At 33.7% G+C, this 19820-nt stretch overlaps 3 protein-coding genes across 9 annotated transcripts; 2 read left to right on the forward strand and 1 right to left on the reverse strand.

The window, feature by feature from the left end:
• Positions 1 to 612: 612 nt before the first annotated feature.
• LOC117927061 (cyclin-L1-1-like) lies at positions 613 to 11127 on the forward strand. 7 transcript variants are annotated; one of them, XM_034846444.1, is made up of 11 exons: positions 613 to 716; positions 2899 to 2983; positions 3118 to 3305; positions 4992 to 5176; positions 5288 to 5369; positions 5691 to 5831; positions 5943 to 6112; positions 9211 to 9484; positions 9880 to 10324; positions 10454 to 10492; positions 10683 to 11127. In XM_034846444.1, exons 4-11 carry the CDS (start codon positions 5025 to 5027, stop codon positions 10751 to 10753), a joined length of 1374 nt encoding a protein of 457 aa, XP_034702335.1. In that variant the 5' UTR covers positions 613 to 716; positions 2899 to 2983; positions 3118 to 3305; positions 4992 to 5024; the 3' UTR covers positions 10754 to 11127. The 7 variants fall into 7 exon arrangements, with proteins under 7 accessions (XP_034702335.1, XP_034702336.1, XP_034702333.1 ...); XM_034846445.1 differs by having other exon boundaries at positions 3205 to 3305; XM_034846442.1 differs by having other exon boundaries at positions 3210 to 3305.
• Positions 11128 to 13303: 2176 nt separating this feature from the next.
• LOC117926117 (uncharacterized protein At2g02148-like) lies at positions 13304 to 14720 on the reverse strand. The gene is made up of 3 exons (XM_034845194.1): positions 14687 to 14720; positions 13591 to 13761; positions 13304 to 13533 (listed from the first exon to the last, which is right to left on the reverse strand). Exons 1-3 carry the CDS (start codon positions 14718 to 14720, stop codon positions 13304 to 13306), a joined length of 435 nt encoding a protein of 144 aa, XP_034701085.1.
• A 716-nt stretch (positions 14721 to 15436) lies between these two features.
• Positions 15437 to 19321, forward strand: LOC117926119. Its single transcript, XM_034845195.1, has 6 exons — positions 15437 to 15641; positions 16825 to 16868; positions 17167 to 17279; positions 18509 to 18946; positions 19092 to 19180; positions 19275 to 19321. The coding sequence occupies exons 1-6, from the start codon at positions 15452 to 15454 to the stop codon at positions 19319 to 19321; spliced, it is 921 nt and encodes a 306-aa protein (XP_034701086.1). The 5' UTR covers positions 15437 to 15451.
• The last annotated feature ends 499 nt before the right edge of the window (positions 19322 to 19820 follow it).

Here is a 19820-nt window from a genome sequence, read left to right on the forward strand (position 1 = left end):
TATATATAACATAATTTTTTTTATAAATTTAGTGTAAAAGAAATAAATAATGTATTTAAGTTAAAACTGGTAAATGTTATGACCAAGAATCAAGGTGGTATTTATTTTTTTAATCTAAGAAAATTGGTTAAAAAATAATTTTATTATCATAAAATTTTGTGCCAAAAAATGTAATCTTATATATATCTAATCCCAACTATTTTTTAAATTTGGTTTCATATTTAATTCAATTATTCGATTTTGAATCTCTACTTGATTTCTATGTAAATCTCGAAAAAAATAAATTCATATATTATTTTTTTTTGTTGAACTTTTTTCATATTCTGTCATGTGCTTTGACTCGTGTACTCTTACTAGTAGTATGTATAAAAGGATGATATGTGGAGGGTGAATAGAAGATTTATTTTGTAAATAAAATAATATAAATTTAATATGACAATAATACAAAAACTTTTACATATTATTTAATTTTAATAAAGAAACATTAAATATGGAGCTTATGAGGTAACGGAAAAATCGGCCCGTTCATAGCCCAATTGGCTTAAGTTGGGCTGGCCCAGGCACAGCCCATTATCGCCAGACTAGTGCCAAACTGAGTCTGCAGGGTTTGATTGCAGGCTTGCACCACATAACGAGCAGCCATCTCCATCTACACAGAAGCATTCTGTATTTTTCTCCAAACGCTGCGTTTCGATCGCTCTCTGAGTTCAATCAAGGTACTGCTCCCTGTCTCTACCCTATTCAATCTATCCATCGACTTCTTGCTTAGATACAATAGTTTGGATGCTGAGAAAATTAGTTTAGATACAATCCTTTGGATGCTGAGAAAATGGGGGAAAAAAATCGAATCGTAAATTTTTCACCATCTAGGAAGCGAGAATACAGAAAAATGACGCTTTACCCAAAACTCGTATGAATATTTGGCTAGTTGATGTGATTTTATTTTTTATTTTTTGGATTTTTGGCAGCAAAGAAAGTGAGAGATAACGTAGGAATAAAATTGTGGTTTTCTGTTATCTTTATTCATTTCTTGTTAACCAAGCAGAGGGTCGGATTTGACTGCAAGTGCTTTATATCTTGGGAATGCTGTTGCTGGAAGTTTTGAAATCTAGGGTTTGTCTTTGAACAGACATGGAAATATGGCTAGTATATATATACATATAGTTTTGAAATCTAGGGTTTGTCTTTGAACAGACATGGAAATATTGGTAGTATATATATATATTGTGAGTTAATCTTCAAATATGTGGATTGAAATGGTGCTCATAGGATAAGAGAAAAGGGAAAATCATTTAAGAAGAATGGTCTCATGATAATTACAAGGATTATATATAGAATAAAACAAAAAGAAATATAAACACCTCAGTTAAACTTTTCATAGTTTGTGCCACTTTTATAATACATATAAGATGAAGCAGTGTGTTATTGCAATCAAATTACTTTATTAAAATTTTAAAAGAAATAAATATTTTAGTAAAAGTATAAATCTCAGTAGAAAAAATAAAAATAAAAAATGAAAGTTTTACCTTTGGTTTTGTCTCTGTAAAGTTCAGTGTTGATGTGAAATCAATGTTTTAAAAATCAGATCATTGATGTGAAATCAATGTTTTAAAAATCACATCGATTGTTGAATTGAAAAAATTATCCGTTCAAAGTTTAATGATTAGATTGGTGGTTAAATTGCAATTGAATGGGTGGATCAGTTATTAGATCGGTGGTTAAACTGCAATTGAATTGGTGATGTGATGAATATATAATTTATATATTATCAAAATTAAAAATAATTATAAAAAAAATTAAAATATATGTATAGAAAAATAAAAATCAATAATATTTATTATTTATATGTGATATTATCAAATTAAATTATGTATAAATATAAATATAAATAGAAATGTATTAGTATTTTAAATTTTATTAAATAAAATATGTATAATATTTAAATGTGAATATATTGAAAATAAAAGAAAATTCAATTATTTAATTTTAACTAATTTTATAATTTTAAAAAATGTAATATTATTTTGATTTATTTTTAGAAAAGAATATATTTGCTTTTGTTTAGTATACTACAAAATGTATGTAGTTGTGTGGTGCCCCATGTCATTTTCTAAGCTTGATAGAGGTCTAGTTCAAATCGCTTTAGTCTAAATGAAAGAAAAAAAGGTAGGGGAAGGGGGTGCATCCTTGAAGAACTATCCAGTTCATTGATCTAACTGTTAGTTCAAATGGTTCAATTGGTTCAATAGTTAAGTAGTTATAGAAAGAAAATCGAATTGGAAAAACCATCAATTGATGATTGAATTGACTAATCCAATATGATTTTCAAAATATTGTACAAAATGGATGACAACTATCAGAATTAAGAAAGAATGAAGGAAAGGAGGGAATGACTAGGGTATTGAAAATTTTTGGAAGTAATTTTTGAAAGGATTACATGCTAATTAAGAAGTGTTTTTTCTTTAATTTTAAAATAATTATTAAAATATTGCTAAATGCGTTGAATTGACATCAATTTTTTTTATACCTATTTTATAAACCCATATATCTAACTTAATTGTCAATTTTTGAAATAAATATTATTATTATATTTAAAAATAAATAAATAATGATATTTTTAAATTTAAAGTATAATATTATAAAATCTCACACTAATAATTTTTAAAAGTGAACAATATTATTTTATAAAATAATAATAATATTTTATTTAAACTATTAGAAAATAGAAAACTGGGAACGTTTAGGAGTTATGCTCTGCCTCCAGCTTTTAATTTCGACCGTAGGCTTCTTCTGCTTTAATCTTTCCTCTGCTCTTTTTCTTCACCTTCTTCCACTGATGTATAGCTGCTACTTGCCATCATAATTTGGCCACCGTCGCACCTTTGTGACTGTTTGCAGCCACGAAACACATCGAAGCCAGCAAGGCTTCTTTGCCGTTCACCATGCCCGCCACAACTCTCCTGGAATCACCTCTTTCCAACATGTGAGTCGGTGACTTCCCCTTTTCCATTTGTTAAAATTATTTACTTTTCTTCTTATTGATTTTGTTCTTATTTGGATTGTCTTAGTTTTTTCATGATTAAACCCTAAAGTTTCTTTGATTTGGAAAATTGAAAGTCCTTTGTGAAATTTGCAATTCAAAAATGAAATCCCTAAAATCCCAATTGAGACCTGAAATTACTTCTTCCATGTATATATGGAAAGGGAAGAGGTGAGACGGAGAAGGCACCGATTGCTGAGACGAGGCAGCTGCGGTGTCACTAGAGTAAGAGGATGTCGTCTGAGTGAGAAGCCACGATTGTGAGGTAAGTGTTTCACAGATCTAGAGTTAGGGTTTTTCTTCCATATTCTTCTCTGTTCTCAGTTCTCACCCACTATCCATGGCATTTTCGGGTTAAAATTTTGATATCTTCTTTAATTTTTGTTTTTTTCCAACACGGCCACCTGAGTCACAAAGACCTACAAAGGTGTAATCTTTTACTTCTCAATGATGGATTCGAGGAAGAATGCACATTCTCGTGACTTGTATGAAATTTGGAAATTGCATTATGAAATTACAAAACATAATTTTTATGAATTGGATCAATACTTCCAATTGAATGAGTGTGAGTAAAGGATCCATGGATGAAGATAGAAAAGTGAATTTCTAATCATAACTAAATCTTCAATTCTAAGTTTGTTTGTATTTGTCGAGAGGCGATTGAAGCAAACTAGTTAGTAAATGATGTCTTTGGTTTACTAGAGACATTGAAATATTGTTTTAGCTTGGTGCAAACAAAATGCTTTTCCTCGGGATTCTCTCAAATAGAAATAGAGAACAAAATAACTTGAAAGATTCTTATAATCACCTTGTTCTAAAGGGATCATCTAGAAAGCCAATAATTTTGAATGCATTCAGGCAGAAAAGCTGACATAGATGTAATGGATGGATTTTTTTTTTTCAATTATTTATTTATTTTTTATTTTTTTTATGGATCTTGGTGAGTAAAAGGCGCATCCAATGTGCACCTTAGCCATGCCTAGCTGTGAAAGGTGGGTGCCTTTCTAGAGTTTCGCTTTTTCTTCATCGCCTCAAGGTGTTTTTGCCACGCCGGCACTCCATGGTGCACCAGAAAAGTGCCTTTGAAACCTTTCACTTAAAACTGATTAGTGTCATATTCCAAATAGTTGGGATAAAATGCACAAGTCCAAAAATTGGATAGTAGAATGTTAAGTGGATTAGTATTACTTACCCAAATAGTTGCAATCAGTCTACCCTGAAAAATAACATAACCACATCATTCATTCACCATGAACCTCTGATTGCAAAACACAAAATGGAAGGTATATTGGTGCTTATAAATTGTATATATGTCTTTCTTTTGTTCTTTCTTTCTTTTTAAATAATTGTTATCGGAATACCTGTTGTTATTTTTTGTAATTTTCTTATTCTATATGGTGTTTATTTGATATGGTTTTATGGAGGTCATAAGTTTGCAATTTTCTTGTCTTTTCGATTTAATCTCTTTAATGCACGTTATTTCATTAATTAATGAATTATTTTGTCATCTTAAAGTTCGACTAAAATCTGTTTTGGGATTCCTCTGTTTGGTCTCCAAGGAAAGAAACACTTACTGAATTTTGAATCTTAAGTTCTAAGTTGTTTTTCGGTTTCCAAAAATTTTAGAAACTTGTCTTAACCAAGCCAAATAGTTGTAGCATAGTTGAGTGGAAATTTCCTTTTTCCTGGTCCTGAACTATTCAAAATTTGAAAATGTACTTTTAAGGAAAATTTGTTTGAACTGAAAAACCAAGAGCAACTAAGAAAGGAACTCTTTCTGGTTAAATTATTGCTTGTCATATTTGAGCTATATTGAGTTTTTGACATTATTTGGGAAAATAATCACAGGTTCCCTTCCCATCCACCCCCTCTTTTTTTTTTTTTGTTTTTTAAAATTTATATGTGCTTGTTTATATTGAAGTATTGAAATTTGATGGGTTCTTTGTGACAGTTTATTCGAGGTTGCCCATCTCAATTAGCCACCATGATTTACACAGCAATTGACACATTCTATCTAACCGATGAGCAGCTAAAGAACTCGCCTTCCAGGAAAGATGGTATAGATGAAGCAACTGAAACGACCCTTAGAATTTATGGTTGTGATCTCATCCAAGAAAGCGGCATTTTACTGAGACTGTATGCTGTTATATTTTTCTTGTTATTTTTTAATAAAAATGCAGTTGGTACATGCAATTCTTATATCTCCTATTTTTCATTTGTTTGTTTACCTTAATCTTATCATCTCAGACCTCAAGTAGTAATGGCCACTGGCCAGGTTTTGTTCCATCGCTTCTACTGCAAGAAGTCATTTGCCCGTTTCAATGTGAAGGTTTATCCCTCCTCCTAACTATCTTTCATTTTCTAGTTTGCTAAAAATAAATTTTGAATCCTTTATTTATGCTGTTTTGGTTTCCTAAAAAAATTGGGAAACTCACCCCCACTAGACCAAACATTTGGATTTTTAAGAGGTCTTTGCTCTCTTGGATATCAAGTAATGGAATTTCTAATATTTGAAAGTTTAATTTACATTTTTTAGGGTGTAGCTTAATTGAGAACAATGCTATATCTCTATGCTTTCTCCTCTATTTTTTCTTAATTTGGTACTGGTGTGGAACCTAATTCTCTGTTCCTTTTTTTTTTTGGTTGGTAGAGAGTTGCTGCCAGTTGTGTTTGGCTAGCATCAAAACTGGAAGAAAGCCTTAGAAAAGCAAGGCAAGTCCTCATTGTTTTCCACAGAATGGAATGCAGGAGGGAGAACTTACCCGTTGTGCACTTGGACCCATTTTCTAAGGTTATGAATCTATATTGGTTATGAAAGTCTGGGAATGTATATGTTGTTTATTAGAAATCTTGATGTGTTTTCTTCCTAAAGTGTGTGCTTATCTTTGCTCTTTGTTAACAGAAATATGCCGAATTGAAGACTCATTTGAGCAGAACTGAAAGACACATCTTGAAAGAGATGGGTTTTATTTGTCATGTGGAGCATCCTCATAAATTCATATCAAACTACCTTGCCACCCTCAAAACTCCTCCAGAATTGAGGCAAGAAGCTTGGAATCTTGCAAATGATAGGTACATTCACCATAAAATATATAAATATGTATTTGGATTCATCCATGTAAATAGTTAGTTTGTATGTACTGTTATTTTGTGATTCTGGGATTTGAGTTCCATTTTTAAATTGGCAAATAGAGAATTCGATTAAAACTTAGAAGAGTCCCAACTAAGCATAACAACAGACAACCCTATGGTAAGTACCTATCATCAATTAAAAGATGGAATATGGTTTCACCTTTTTAGGCTTTATAGAAAGAATGGGGGTAGCAAAGGAAGTAAATGAAGAAGAGTAGGGTGGTAGGGCTTATGGTAGAAGTAAAGAAAGTAAATCAAGAAAGAAAAAAAGGAGATAAACCTTAGAGTCTTACCTTAGGGGCTCCATTTAGAGTAGAGGCAATGTGGGATAGCATGGAAGAAAGAATATGCAAGAGACTTTTGTTGTGGAAAAGACAATATATTTTGAAAGGGGAAGACTAACCCTAATTCGAAGTACTTTATCTAGTTTGCCTATCTATTTCATGTGTCTGTTTGGCATGCCTAGAAAGGTTAGATTGAGGTTGGTGAAGATTTAGAGAGATTTCCTTTGGGAGAAGGAACTTTCAAGAAAAAGATGCATTTAGTGAAATGTTCGATTGTTTGCATGGAGGAAAAGAGGGGTGATTTGGAATCAAAAGCCTTTCTTCACTAAATAGGGTGCTTATAGGGAATTAGTGTTAGAGATACGCTTTTGAAGGAAAAGCTTTTTGAAGAAACAATGGGGCATGGGGTAGGAATCTGGAAGAACATCAAGAAATGATGGGAGCTGGTTGGACTTGGTTGGTTGTAGATGATGGGAGGAGGGTGATGTTTTAAAAGGATAGATGGTGTAGGGGTGAACCCTTGTGTATGTTCCCCTCTTTGTATGTCTTAGCTTTGTCAAAGGAGGCATGAGTGGTAGATGTTTGGGATGATTTGAGTAAGGGGGCCATTGGAATGCTTGTTTTGGTAAACATTTGAATGATTGGGAGCTTAATGATATAGAGACTTTTTCCTCAAGGCTTCAAGGGAAGTTAATGAAAAGGGAAGCGAAGGATAGAGTGGTATGGATGAATGCCAAGGATGGGGCCTTTTCTATTGAGTCTTTATACTTCATTATTAAGTCTGCACATGCAATTCCTTTCCCAAATGTTATCATTTGGAATTATTAGGTCCCATCAAAAGTGAGTTTTTTGGAACGAGAGAGGGACCTTTTGGAATCAAGTGATTAGAGGGAAGTATGGGGAGGAACGAGGAGGCTGGTTTTCTTGGGAAGTAAGGGAAGCGTATGGTGTAGGGTTGTGGAAAGCAATTAAGAATGAGTGACACTTGGTTAGCAGTAGACTTTTCTTTGCGGTGGGTGGTGGGCGAAGGGTGAAATTTTGGAAGGATAAGAGGTGTGGGGCTATACCTTTGTGTGATTCATTTCCCACTTTATATGCTCTTGTCGTATCTAAGGGCACTTGGGTGAAGGATGTTTGGAGTTTCTCCAATGGAGGGGGATTTAGAGCCCTCTCTTCTCTAGACCATTCAATGGTTGGGAGGTGGATGAGGTGAAGAGTTTCTTGTTGTGTATGAATGGGAAGAGAGTGCAGAGGGATGAGGAGGATAGGATGCTTTGGATGGAGACAAAGAGTGGCAAGTTCTCAGTTAAGTCTCTCTACAAAGCCTTAGAGTCTTCAGATTCTTTCCTAATTAAAATCATTTGGAAGTCTCAAGTGTAGTCGAAAGTGAGCTTCTTTACTAGGGAAGCAACGTCGGGAAAAACTCTAACCTTAGACCAAATTCAAAAAAGAGGATGACCCTTAGAGAATAAATGCTATCTTTGCCAAATGCATGAATTTTATATAAGACTTTAATAACCTCTAACATTAGCTTTCATTTTAAATGATTTGCAAAATTATCACAATACTCTTGATTGCTTCAACTTGGAATTTCTTGTTCCATTTTCTTCTTTCTGGTGAACAAACCTTGAGGGGTTCATGCCTGTCTTGGCAGTGTGTTGCCTTGCAGTTAGAATCCTTCAACCCTTGTCGGGGATTTTATGTCTACCTTGGGTTGTAGCCCTTAGTGTCTTCTTTTGTCATTTCTTTTTTCTGACATGTGTATTCCTTTTGTTAGATTCTGTATTTTCCTTGAAGGATGGCTCATTCTTCCTGTACGTAAAAATTCATTTTATGAATTGTTTGTTTCTGATCCCTTGGGCTCCCCACCCACAAAGAAAAGTTTTAAAAATATATATATATATATATAAAAAAGTAAATACATCAAAATTACAAGTTATGCTTTAATTCTCTAGGATAGAAAGGTTGAGCTCAGCTAACAAAAAGAAATAAGATTAAAAAAAAAAAAGGAAGTTCAGCTTGATTCAAGTTTGTTTTATAGTGAAAATAAAAACTTTGGAGAAGAAGAATGATCTCCTGGTCTTTCTAGCTGTAGAGACAGCATATGATGCAGCTCCTCAAGAAATATTGTGGTGAGAAAAAGTAAAGAGCACAAAAATATGCCAGATGAAGACATGGTGGACTTGTATGCATGTTGCTGCATGTGAACAATTGAAGGAGAGAAACGAGTATAGCTCAAATGAGCATAAGGAAGATAGAATGTTCAGATAAGTTTGTTGCAAAACAGGATAATATTGAACTAGACATGAACAGATTTGTTAGAAGTAGATGAAGCTTCAACATTGTTCAGGTGGAGAGGATGTGGCACATGTTTGATCATGTGTAATAGAAACTGGTGTTCATATGCCAATAAAGAAAGATATGGTTTTAATTGGAGGTGCAGTATTCAATGAAGACTTTACGGAAGGCAAGGCTAAAAGGATCTGGAATGAAATATTGAGAAAAGATGTGATGGCCTATATCAGAACTGCAGTCTCTAGGTAAAATGTAATTATGAAATAGGACACATAAACCCTCAGAGTTAGAATAATTTGGAACAATAGGGTAAACCTAATGTGAGTTGTACTCCCTGAATGGCTTGTGGTGCTTTAATGGTATTTATCCTCATTTGTGTCTTGTCTTTCACTAGAAGTTGTAGTCTGGTTCAATATGCTGTTTCTTGAATTAATTCTGTGTTTGTTCTCCTTTGAACAGCTTGCGCACAACCTTATGTGTTCGATTTAAGAGTGAGGTGGTGGCTTGTGGGGTTGTATATGCGGCCGCTCGTAGGTTTCAAGTACCCCTTCCTGAGAATGAACCATGGTGGGAGGTATTTGATGCAGAGAAGTCTGCAATTGATGAAGTTTGCAGAGTCCTGGCTCATCTATACAACCTTCCAAAGGCACAGTATATCCCAGTGTGTAAGGATGGAGATTCTTTCACATCTTCTAACAAGTCACAAGATTCACAAACTCAGCCAGTTTCAAAGGTGATTCTGATTTTCCCCTTGTTATTTTCCATCTGCTTAACTTATTGTAATTATGTTTTTCTGTCAACAATTTATGCATGAGCTAACTTCCCAAAATTACAGCATTTCATACATCAGTAGGGCAGGCACTACTTTGACATTTTCTAAAAAAAAGAAAATTTAAAAAAAAAAAAAAAAGGACTGAAGGAAAATGAAGAAAAAACAGGTGCATTGTTGAGCTGCTCTTTTGGTGAACCACTGTACCTGCCAGCTATGCCTGTGCCTAGAGAAAGGTTAACGATGGCAAGAGTAGCAAAAGTTCTACTCATTATTGGATGCTGTTAATTGATTGTAGGACTCCTTCCAAATAACAAAATGGAAATATATTATTGATGTGGACAATTGTTATTTTGCAGGAAGTTTTGCAGAGTGGCCCATCAGCTAATAATGATACTGTCACTCCCAAAGCAGCTTCCGCGTTGATTAATCCAGAATCAGGCGGGTCCAAGAATTCAATGGTAAAACAGGCCCTTGACATGTTGAAGGAATCCAAAAAGGGTGATGATGATCCCAAGAGCATGGCTGTGGAGGGAGAGGGTAGAGAAGAGCCCATACCATCCAAGTCTGAGCATAGAACAGAGGCAAGTGGGGAAAGGAACAAGGAGAGAGACAAGGAAAGGGAAAGGGAGAGAGACAGGGACAGGGACAGGGAAAGGGAAAGGGAAAGGGAAAGAGCAAAAGCACGGGACCGTGATAGAGGAAGGGATTCTGATAGGGAACGGGAGCGAGATGAGATTGACAAGGACCGAGAGAAGGTGAAGGATAGAAAACATCGGTCTAAGGATAAAGGAAAAGATTCAGGTTGGTTTGAGAGTTATCTTTTCTTTCCGACCATGTATACATGGTGAAAAGCCCAGAAATGTATTCATTTATCATTATATTTGTTTTGTGGATTTTGTTTTGCTTATTTGATGTTCACTACCGGTGCAGGAGGGCATTCAGAGAAATCAAGACATCACTCATCTCGAGGTATGCATTTGATCCTTACAATTCTTATGAAGGTTATGTTTAGTTTCCGAAAAATTAAAATGAAAATATGAGGGAAAGAAAGTTGTATTAATGATAAAATCAAACATGAGAAAATCATTTCTGTTTGACATTTTTTTCTTTGCTTAGTGCTTTTTAATGCATATAAATTCTGACTCTCCCTCATTTACAGATCGGGACTACCACAGCTCCTCTTATTCTTCAAGGGAGAAGGATCGCCATAGACATCATCCTTACTCTTGAACTAGTAGCCAAGGTGTACCTCTTTTCTAACCCAACAACTTTTAGAGCATGATATACACTTGTAAATGTATGTTATCTGCTTCACTCAACAGAAGGGGCTGTTTGTTTTTTGGGAATTTTATTGAGTGTTAATTCCACTGATTGTTCTTGGTTTATTGTGTGATGGAACTGAAGTTTGAGTTTCTATTTTTGTTCTTGTGCGGATAGTATGTTTCAGTTAAGTGCTTTTTGGTGCTGAGGTTGGTGAGTTTTATGTGCCATTGGGGATATTTGAATTTCTATTTTTATTCTTGAATTTGAGTGCCTAGACATCCATAGCCCATTTTTCGAGAAGAAGGAATATAATGTGTGAAAAATGAGTTTACAGTTTTGAATTTTTTGTCTGTTCAAGCAATGTGGATTTCAATTTTGTCCTCATTATTTGATGTAGTTGAATTTAAAGAAAACATTTCTTGTAACTATGCTGAATTATGACACTAGAAAGTTGGTATTGGTTTGATCATACTGCCTGATAATAATCCTAGTGCCTGTGGGTTATACCTGGAACCTCAGGCTGGATGGCAACCTGCCATTGACTGTCACAGTGCTTTTTGGCAAGTGCTAGATTGCCAGCTAAGTTTCTTTGTGGAATTGCCTTGTACATGTGAAGTAATCTCTGCAGCCATGAAAATGTCACTTACCCAAGCCTGGATAGTCTGCTGATAGCCCATTGTGAGAGCTTGTGCAATGTTTTGCACACATTTTTAGAGGCTGTGTTGTCTATGCTTCCATAGAGAAGATGGTGACACCAGCATGGGAGATGATAATTATGACTCATAATTTCTGTGTGCATATTTTCTTTCTATTTGTTTTTCCTTGTTCTTCATGATGAAGTACTATTTGGAATGTATTGTTTGTTCTGCATTTCAATAAAATAATTGGTTACAAATAATTTTTATTCTTCCAGGACTGCATGCATGAGTATTTCAGGGATTCTTTGCCCCTTCACACTACTGGGGTGGAAGAAGATCGTTCTAGCCTTGAGAACAATGGGTCCTCAAGCAGTCCTCTCTTGAACTCAGCACACACTCCCACTATCTTCCTCCAGAAAAGAAACTACCTAAGACCCTTCAATGGTCAGTTTTGGCCTACTTCATAGTGTTTTTATTTTGTTGGGCAATACCCACATCTAACAAACTTTACAAAGTCCAACACTAGAAAACTAGACGAATACCAGGAAAGGGAACCAATCTAAACTTCATTCTTGAATATTTACAGTAGAGGAGAACAAAAATAAAACCTCTGGGATGCATGAATGAAGAGAGGACTTGAAGATGACATGTCATGTTCCAAACCTCTTACCACCACATTCTGAGCAGAACATCAAAGGCCAAAGAATAGTAGTGATAAAAAGGCATAAATATGAACCTCTAATTTCAAAGACAACAATGAGGAAGAGCAGGCATTAATGCCATATCATAAATAAAAAGCTTGCCATGTCAACAGTTAAAGGTCTATACCTAAAGTTGATTGTGGATCCCCAATCTTAATTAATTGAATTAAAAATCAATACTTATTGTATAATTTAAATAGGTTTATTTTAGGAAATCTTTATCCATATTCTATTATGATTTATTTAGATTAGATATTTTTTACCTTTAGCAAACAATTAATCCTTCTGATCTAAAAACAATTGAACACACCAATCCTAAAAAACGACAACTCAGAATACTTCAAAGTTGTGATAATTCTTATCTCTAATTTTTTTTTAGTCAAAGTTATTATGTATTTAGGTTTTAGTTTTTATTTACAACAAAGATTTGCAGTCAGAGATCAAAAATGATTGTCAGATAATTAAACTCTGAGATTTATAGTTTATCTAACTATAAACTTATTACAGAAGATTATATTCAAAAAATCATTTCTGACCTTCCTAAACTCCATTTTCTATACCAATCTCAATTCTCTTATCTCAATTATTTCTACAAAAGGAAATATGTCAAAGAACATTAAGCCCGAGAAGAATATGAAAGTTTCCTCCTACAAGAGATGATGGATTAAGAGACTTCAAGCAACAAAAGGAGCCGATATTTGTACATTTTAACTTTTGTAAATATCAAGAGTAAAAAAACTCTTAAAAGTTGAAGACAAAAGGTTGTGAATAGTGAAGACAAATTTCACAATTCAAGTACTGTTTGAATGGTGATGCATTGTAAGAAATAGCGAAGATTCCTAACATAATTCATTATTCAAGTACTATGTTTCATTCTTGATAAGCTTCCAAAGAACTTCAATTTTAAGAAATGTTTGTCGTTGGATTTCAAATTAGCTCAATTTCCAATCCATCAAATTTTTTTATAAACATAGTCATTCAATTCATCACAAGACAAAGCGAAACATACTTAGAGCCAAAAAAAAACGAGAAATACAAAGAACGAAAATGATTAACAAATTTTTACAAGCAAAATCTACTCAATTCTCATGAAAAAGGAAATATAAGAAGGAAGAGCCATTCCATTAAAGAATAAGCATGAAGCATCATAGCAAACATGCAAAATTTAGGGCTCCAACTTACCACTCTGCATCACCAATAGGCACAATATCTGGTTTCTCAACAATAACCAAACCATTGACAACCACAAACCGAACCAGTTTCTCTTCTTGTATTACTAATTCTGGGAATCTTGTCCTTGTTTCAAGTGAAGTTGCCAATTCCCTTCTTTGAAATGTACAGGGTCCTTCAGGGAAACAAAATATTAAGATATGTGCTAATGTATACAAAAGTGGCAGTTTGATACTCCCTGGAAATAAAATCATTTCATTTTGTTAGTTCACAGTATTTGGAGCCACAAACACACCGTCACCTTCATATTGCACCTCTCTTGATTTCCTTTTGTTTAGCTTATCTTGCCCAGATTGACCATTATAGTCAGCATCAGAATCAGCCACTTCAATTACATGATCATTGATGAAATAGTCCACAATGATTTGCAAAAACCTTGCCCTTGCTGCTTCAATTGGTGAAATATCTATTCAACATTCAATTCAAAACCATTAATGCATTTGACGAATCCACAATATCACATTTTGAATCTCTTAGGGGTGTTTGATAATTATTTTTGAAAACAATTCTGAAAATTAGTTTTTGAGAACGGTTTTTAAAAACTGTTGTCTGAATTTTGTAATTTTAATTTTTTCATTCAAATTCTTTAGTCAACGACAACTCGTCTTAAATTTTAAATCTCTTAGGGTTGTTTGGTAAATATTTTTTAAAACAATTCTGAAAATTAGTTTTGAGAACAGTTTTTGTAATTTTAATTTTTTTATTCAAATTCTTTCTTTATGGACCATATTCGACCACAGGCTTCTTAAATTTTAAATCTCTTATGGACCATAACGCTCTAAGATTCTCTTTCTATGTAAATTTTTTTCATTTTATAAGATATGTGAAGAAGTTTTAAAAAGAATTAATGTTATGTGCCTTTGAAAAACATTTTCTAATTTTTATTCGAAAACCCTTTTTATTTCCCTTTTCAAAAAATATATATTTGATTAAAAAAAGTGAAAATTATCTAAAAATAAAATAAAATCTATAAAACCTTATTTGATTTTAAGTTTTATAATATTTTTATACTTAATTAACTAAATTAAATAACATTAAATTTTTTATATTTTTAATATTCATATATATACTTTCACAAGCTCTTCCATGTGATTTTATTCATTTAAAAAATAAAAATAAGAAAACCAAATAATTTTTTCACTTTTTTTTTAATTGAGCTAAATATTTTTAAAAATAAAATGAAAAAAAATACCATCCAAATATATTTTTGACCTTGATTTTTTTTTTCCTTTTAAAAAATCAAAATACAAAAAAATCTAACTAAATAAGACTTGACATTTTCAATGTTCCATCCAAGGTAATAATTCATTTATTTATCTTTATATTTTCACCTATTTGGCGTCTTGAAAATGAAACTTCAAACATGTTCATCATATTTTATGGCATCATTAGCTAGATTGAACATGTTTGATAAGTCTTCAACTTAATTTTACAGTCATGGTCTTCAAGTATGATAAACTTAAATTTAAAATTATAATCCATAATTATGGTAAAAATTATAATCATTAACTATAGATTTGTGATGAAAAAAATTGGGTCTATTTGGTAACTGTTTTAAAAATATAATTTTTGAAAACAATTTTTTAGTTTTATAAAACAAAAATCTATTTGAAAACTTAAAATATTTTTAATCAATTTTTAATAATTTTAAAAATAATTTTTATGTCTAACATTTTATTTTAAATTATTTTATATTATTATATAATTATTTTTTAAAATCATCCTTAAAAAATAATTAAAAATAATATAAAATGATTAAAAAATATTCTCTTAAAATATTCTGTTTTTACTGTTAAGAGTAAAAAACAAAAAGTGATTTTTGATTATACAACGTTTTTTTTTCAGAACAGTTTTGAGTGAGAATGTGTCCTCGAGTTTTTATTTATTTATTTATTTTAAATGAATTATAAGCTTTCAGGTCAAAGTAGCCTGTTTTTTTTTTTTTTTTTTTGTTCAAGAAAAAAAAAAATCTCAAAGAGAGTGTTGGACTTGCTAGTTTCCGTCAACTGCCGAGTTTAACAGAATTTCTCCATATATGTTTACTATAAATAAAGAGTGGTCGAGAGAAAGGGTGTTTTGTTGTTTAGAGGGAGACAATGGACAGAGACTGTGACGAGGGTGAAGGTGGTGGGGGTGATGGGTTGCCAGAGATACCGATGGAAGCGTGGGAGATGATAGAGAGAGTGAAAGAGATTATGAGAGAATACACTGACGATGAAATCTATGCCATGCTTTTAGAATGTGAAATGGACCTAAACGAGACAGTTCAGAGGCTTTTGTCTCCAGGTTCCTTTCCTTCTTTCTTTTCCGTTTCCGTTTCCGTTTCCGTTTCTTTTGTTTGGATGCCTAGAAAACTGGGGAAACATTACTGGACAACAACTTCTTGAGGCATGAAGCTAGTGTTTTGGAGCTCGTCTGGGTGTGGTTTTCATGGCCTTTTCTTTTTCTTATATTTCGTTTTTTCAGGAAATGAACAGGGAATTGTGGAGTCTTTTTTTTTTTTTTTTCTTGAATTGTTTTTTCTCCGGAGCTTAACAGGACATTGTGGGGTTCTTGATGTTTCTTGAATTCTTCTGGATCCTCTTGAGGTCGTTACTCTATCAAGAATTCTTTACCTTGTCTCCCTGTTTGGATGCCAAGAAAGCTCTTGAAAGAGAAGGATAAGAAAAGTTTGTAAGCTCTGAGTCAAGTGAATTTCGTACTAAATTGACCGGAGCTTAACAGGACATTGTGGAGTTCTTGATGTTTCTTGAATTCTTCTGGACCCTCTTAAGGTCGTTACTCTATCAAGAATTCTTTACCTTGTCTTCCTGTTTGGATGCCGAGAGAGCTGTTGAAAGAGAAGGATAAGAAAAGTTTGTAAGCTCTTGAGTCAAGTGAATTTGGTACTAAATTGACTGGAGTTTTCTTGCGCTTTTATTTTTTATTTTTTTTTCCAGGGAGCCCAACAAGAAATTTTAGAGATTCCATGTTTTTTGAATTTTTTTCACCCTTTTGAAGGTTGTTATTCTATCAGACGTTTCTTGTTTTCTGAGTTTTCCCGTTTGGATGCTGAGAAAACTGGGGAAAGAGAAGGAAAAGAATTTCAAGGCTTGAGACAAGTGAATTTGATACTCAATTGAGTAGACTTTTTCTTGGCTTATTTTTTTCCAGGGAACCAAACAAACTATTGTAGAATTTTTTATTTTCTTTTAATTATTCTGGACTTTTTTAAGGTTGCTAGTGATTGATAAAGTATTAGATAATTGCATTTTCTTGTTTCTTTATGTTCAACTATTTAATAATTTCTTTTATGACCTTTTAGAGTTGTGTCTTTTGGGCTGGTTCAAATTTATGTCTTACTAATGAATCCTGGTGATGATAGAACAGGAGGTTCTGGGTTTTCGGGTTTTGTTCATCGTTGAAGAAAACTAAAATGATCAATTCTTAAAGTTAAAATTATTAAATTTGATATTGTTTAATTGTGTAGAGACATTTGAAAGGGTGAAGGAGGAACGTGAAAGGAGAAAAGAGGTACTGATATGAAATAATGCTAAATTGTACTATTGTTGTTGAATTTATAATTTTGGTTTATGCTTGCTTTGGCCCATGCTTTTTTCTTGAAAGAGAATTTTTTCTGGACAATTTTTTCCTGGAATATGTTAAGTGGGAGTACAAATAATTTTTCTGAAATTCTCACAAGAAAGTATCCATGGAGATAAATTTAGTCTTCTCACCTTCCCCCATTGCAAACAGGGAGTGTGGCTATCCTTCCTTCCTTTACCCCTGCCATGGCTGACGAAGCTTGTTGTTTTGCTTGTCATTGCTTCAGAAAAAGATTGCAGAAGAAAAAAGGCTTCATGACATTGGTAGCAGTTCAGATTTTGGGGATAGAGGTGGTAGTCATCGTCATTCTGAAAACACTTCCTACAAGGGAGAGAGTGGGTGAGTTGCTCCTCCTTTAGCTTGTAATATTCGGTGAGACTTATAGTTTCTGGTTTAATTTTCAGTGGAGCCTCAATGCCTTTCAGTTTTGCTTTAATTCTTAATCTTCCTGGGATCTTGAATCCTTTTGTTGCTCATCTAAGGAATATGCTTTCCAGTGAACACGATCTGGGTTTCAATTCCTAATTGTTCCTAGTTTCTAACCTGTTGTAGGCATAATATTTGAGAAGGAATGTAAAAGAATTAGAACTCTCTTTTGTTGTTCGATTCTATACAAACTCCATAAACCAGTGCAGCATTTATCAATTACTCTTCATTTGTATCAGTTGCTAGATTTAGATGGATCCAGATTTTTTGATGAAGAATAATAAGCAAATCCAGTCATGGACTTTCTTTTACTGAAAATGGGAATAAGAAATGCTCCAGGGTGGAGTTGAGGGAATGTTAAGAATGCATTAGTTAGATGCAATTTGAAGGATGCAGCCACTGTTCTGAACAGGGATTGACAGAAGAACTTCATAAATTCCAAAAACCAATTAAGAAAGATATGTTGTGTTAGTCATCCAAGTGCCATGATGCTGAAATCATTTTGTTATGTTCCAAAACTTGATTTCACTAATTTTTTCTTCCACTTGGAAGTTGGCATGTCCAATTCATGAATTTTTTTAAACTTGTTTAAGTAAAAGCCACAATAAAATTCTCTCTTTTTATCATATGGCAGAGGTCCTTGAGGCTGGAAATATGATTAGATATGGCTGATGTATTGGAACAAATAATACTTATATATACTTGAGGTCCTTGTCAGAACAGGTCTGAATCTTCTAAGTCCTGCCATAATTAATACTTGTTTATCCTTAAGTAGGTTACACCGGATCTTCAGGAATTAAGGCAGATATCATTTTATCTCATTTGGGCACTATAGCCTTGTGTGCTCTTAGTACCCTGGGATGGTCAAGTTTTCAGTACTAAACTTACTTGTCAGTCTGGAATGACGTATTGTATTTGTTTGATTCATACTAGTTATGGATAAAATAAGCCCCTGAGCCCTGGTTTAGGTGGCAATAATTGGGTAGGGATGAGGGAGGTAGTAGATTCAATTTCTATTTTCTAGTCGTATCTATCAAACAATTTGATATGAGTACAATAAACATATTTTACCTTGTTTTGTTATTGTTGCTTGGTTAAATGTGTTGTGGTTCAGTTTGCTAATCTATTGATATCTGTTGCAGTTATTCTGCTGCTGATGAATATAAAAGACAATCAATAGGTGCAGGTGATGCCATCTCATCTGCTCAATCATCTCAAGTATTACAGCCTGCTCGCCCAGGGGCCAGGGAACGTGCTTCAATGGCTGATATTGTGAGGAGGGGCAGACCAGGGACCAGGAGACATGTTTCAAAGGCTGATGTTGTAGGGATGGGCGGACCTGGTGCCAATACTTCCAGCCTGCCAATTACGTCAACTGGAACTTCTCCCCCTCTTGTTGGGGCAGTACCAGAACAATGTGGTGTGCCCAATACTTCCAGCCCGCGAAGTACATTAGATGAAGCTTGTTTCCCACCTCTTGGAAGAACACCAAAACGATCCTCTTACCGTGTCACTCCTCCCTTTGTTCCGTCACCAGTGGAGGCAGAACCACACCAAGCTTTGCATTCTCCAAATCCTTGGTATGTGTTGGAGATAAGTCATGAGCCTTGCATTACTGATGAATGGCCCACCACTGATTAGCCAACAGAACATAATGGCTTATCTGTTTTAGGTGGCTCACCTGCCTTAGAAACAGAGATATTCTAACCCATCTAACTTGTACAGTGATACAGCTGAAATGTCCCAGGACTGCCAGCCAGATGAGGTCGAAGCATCTGTATCCAGTGAACAATTGGCAGAGTATAGCGCTTCAGGTGCGTCTTTATTTTTACTATTTTTTTATTTATTTATAACATATAGCTGATTTTAGTAATGATAAATATGCATGATGCCATCTTGCTGATACAGTTATATTGATACATAATGTTATGGCTGCATACTTGTTAAAGCTTTGAGAATGCAAATAAAACTGAGGCGGCATATTCTGATCAGTTGCATGAGCACTGTTTTCACTTGTTTTATATTTGAGTTATGGATAAGGGATGATTAGGTTTCCTTTTGTTTTTTTAAGTAGTTTGCATTACATCAGGAGAATGAGGGGTTAGGGCTGAAAGTTCTAATTCCTGAAACCAGGTAAGACTTTGTGTATTCTCTTGAGCTTGTCTGATTGCTACACTTGTCTTTATAATTGGTTTTCCAGGATGTTAAAAGTTTAAAGTTGAAAATCCTTTGTATCCAGATTTGTTGGGCCTTGTTATCTAGTTGTATACTATGAGTATGGGTTCGTTTGATCCAGTACCTAACAGATTAGATTCTGAATATAATATCTGGTAATGAATGGATTCAAATTAGGTTAATTTATAACTGATGGGGTTAGTCCAATCCCAAATCAAATCCATTTTTGGAGTAAAATGCAGTGTGATTACATTGCTAAGGTTTGAAAGAATTAAATTT

The sequence above is a fragment of the Vitis riparia genome, chromosome 12 (genome assembly GCF_004353265.1).
Source record: "Vitis riparia cultivar Riparia Gloire de Montpellier isolate 1030 chromosome 12, EGFV_Vit.rip_1.0, whole genome shotgun sequence".
Lineage (NCBI taxonomy): Eukaryota > Viridiplantae > Streptophyta > Magnoliopsida > Vitales > Vitaceae > Vitis > Vitis riparia.

Coding starts and splice junctions, on each gene's coding strand:
- LOC117926117 (XM_034845194.1), bottom strand. CDS start 14,720: ATGTTTGAAGTTTCATTTTCAAGACGCCAAATAG. Junction 13,762..14,686: donor ATTTTCAAGACGCCAAATAG/GTGAAAATATAA, acceptor AATGTTGAATAG/ATATTTCACCAATTGAAGCA. Junction 13,534..13,590: donor GGTGCAATATGAAGGTGACG/GTGTGTTTGTGG, acceptor TTTTATTTCCAG/GGAGTATCAAACTGCCACTT.
- LOC117927061 (XM_034846444.1), top strand. CDS start 5,025: ATGATTTACACAGCAATTGACACATTCTATCTAACCGATGAGCAGCTA. Junction 5,370..5,690: donor TTGCCCGTTTCAATGTGAAG/GTTTATCCCTCC, acceptor TTTGGTTGGTAG/AGAGTTGCTGCCAGTTGTGT. Junction 5,832..5,942: donor ACTTGGACCCATTTTCTAAG/GTTATGAATCTA, acceptor CTTTGTTAACAG/AAATATGCCGAATTGAAGAC.
- LOC117926119 (XM_034845195.1), top strand. CDS start 15,452: ATGGACAGAGACTGTGACGAGGGTGAAGGTGGTGGGGGTGATGGGTTG. Junction 17,280..18,508: donor TCCTACAAGGGAGAGAGTGG/GTGAGTTGCTCC, acceptor TATCTGTTGCAG/TTATTCTGCTGCTGATGAAT. Junction 19,181..19,274: donor GGCAGAGTATAGCGCTTCAG/GTGCGTCTTTAT, acceptor TTGCTGATACAG/TTATATTGATACATAATGTT.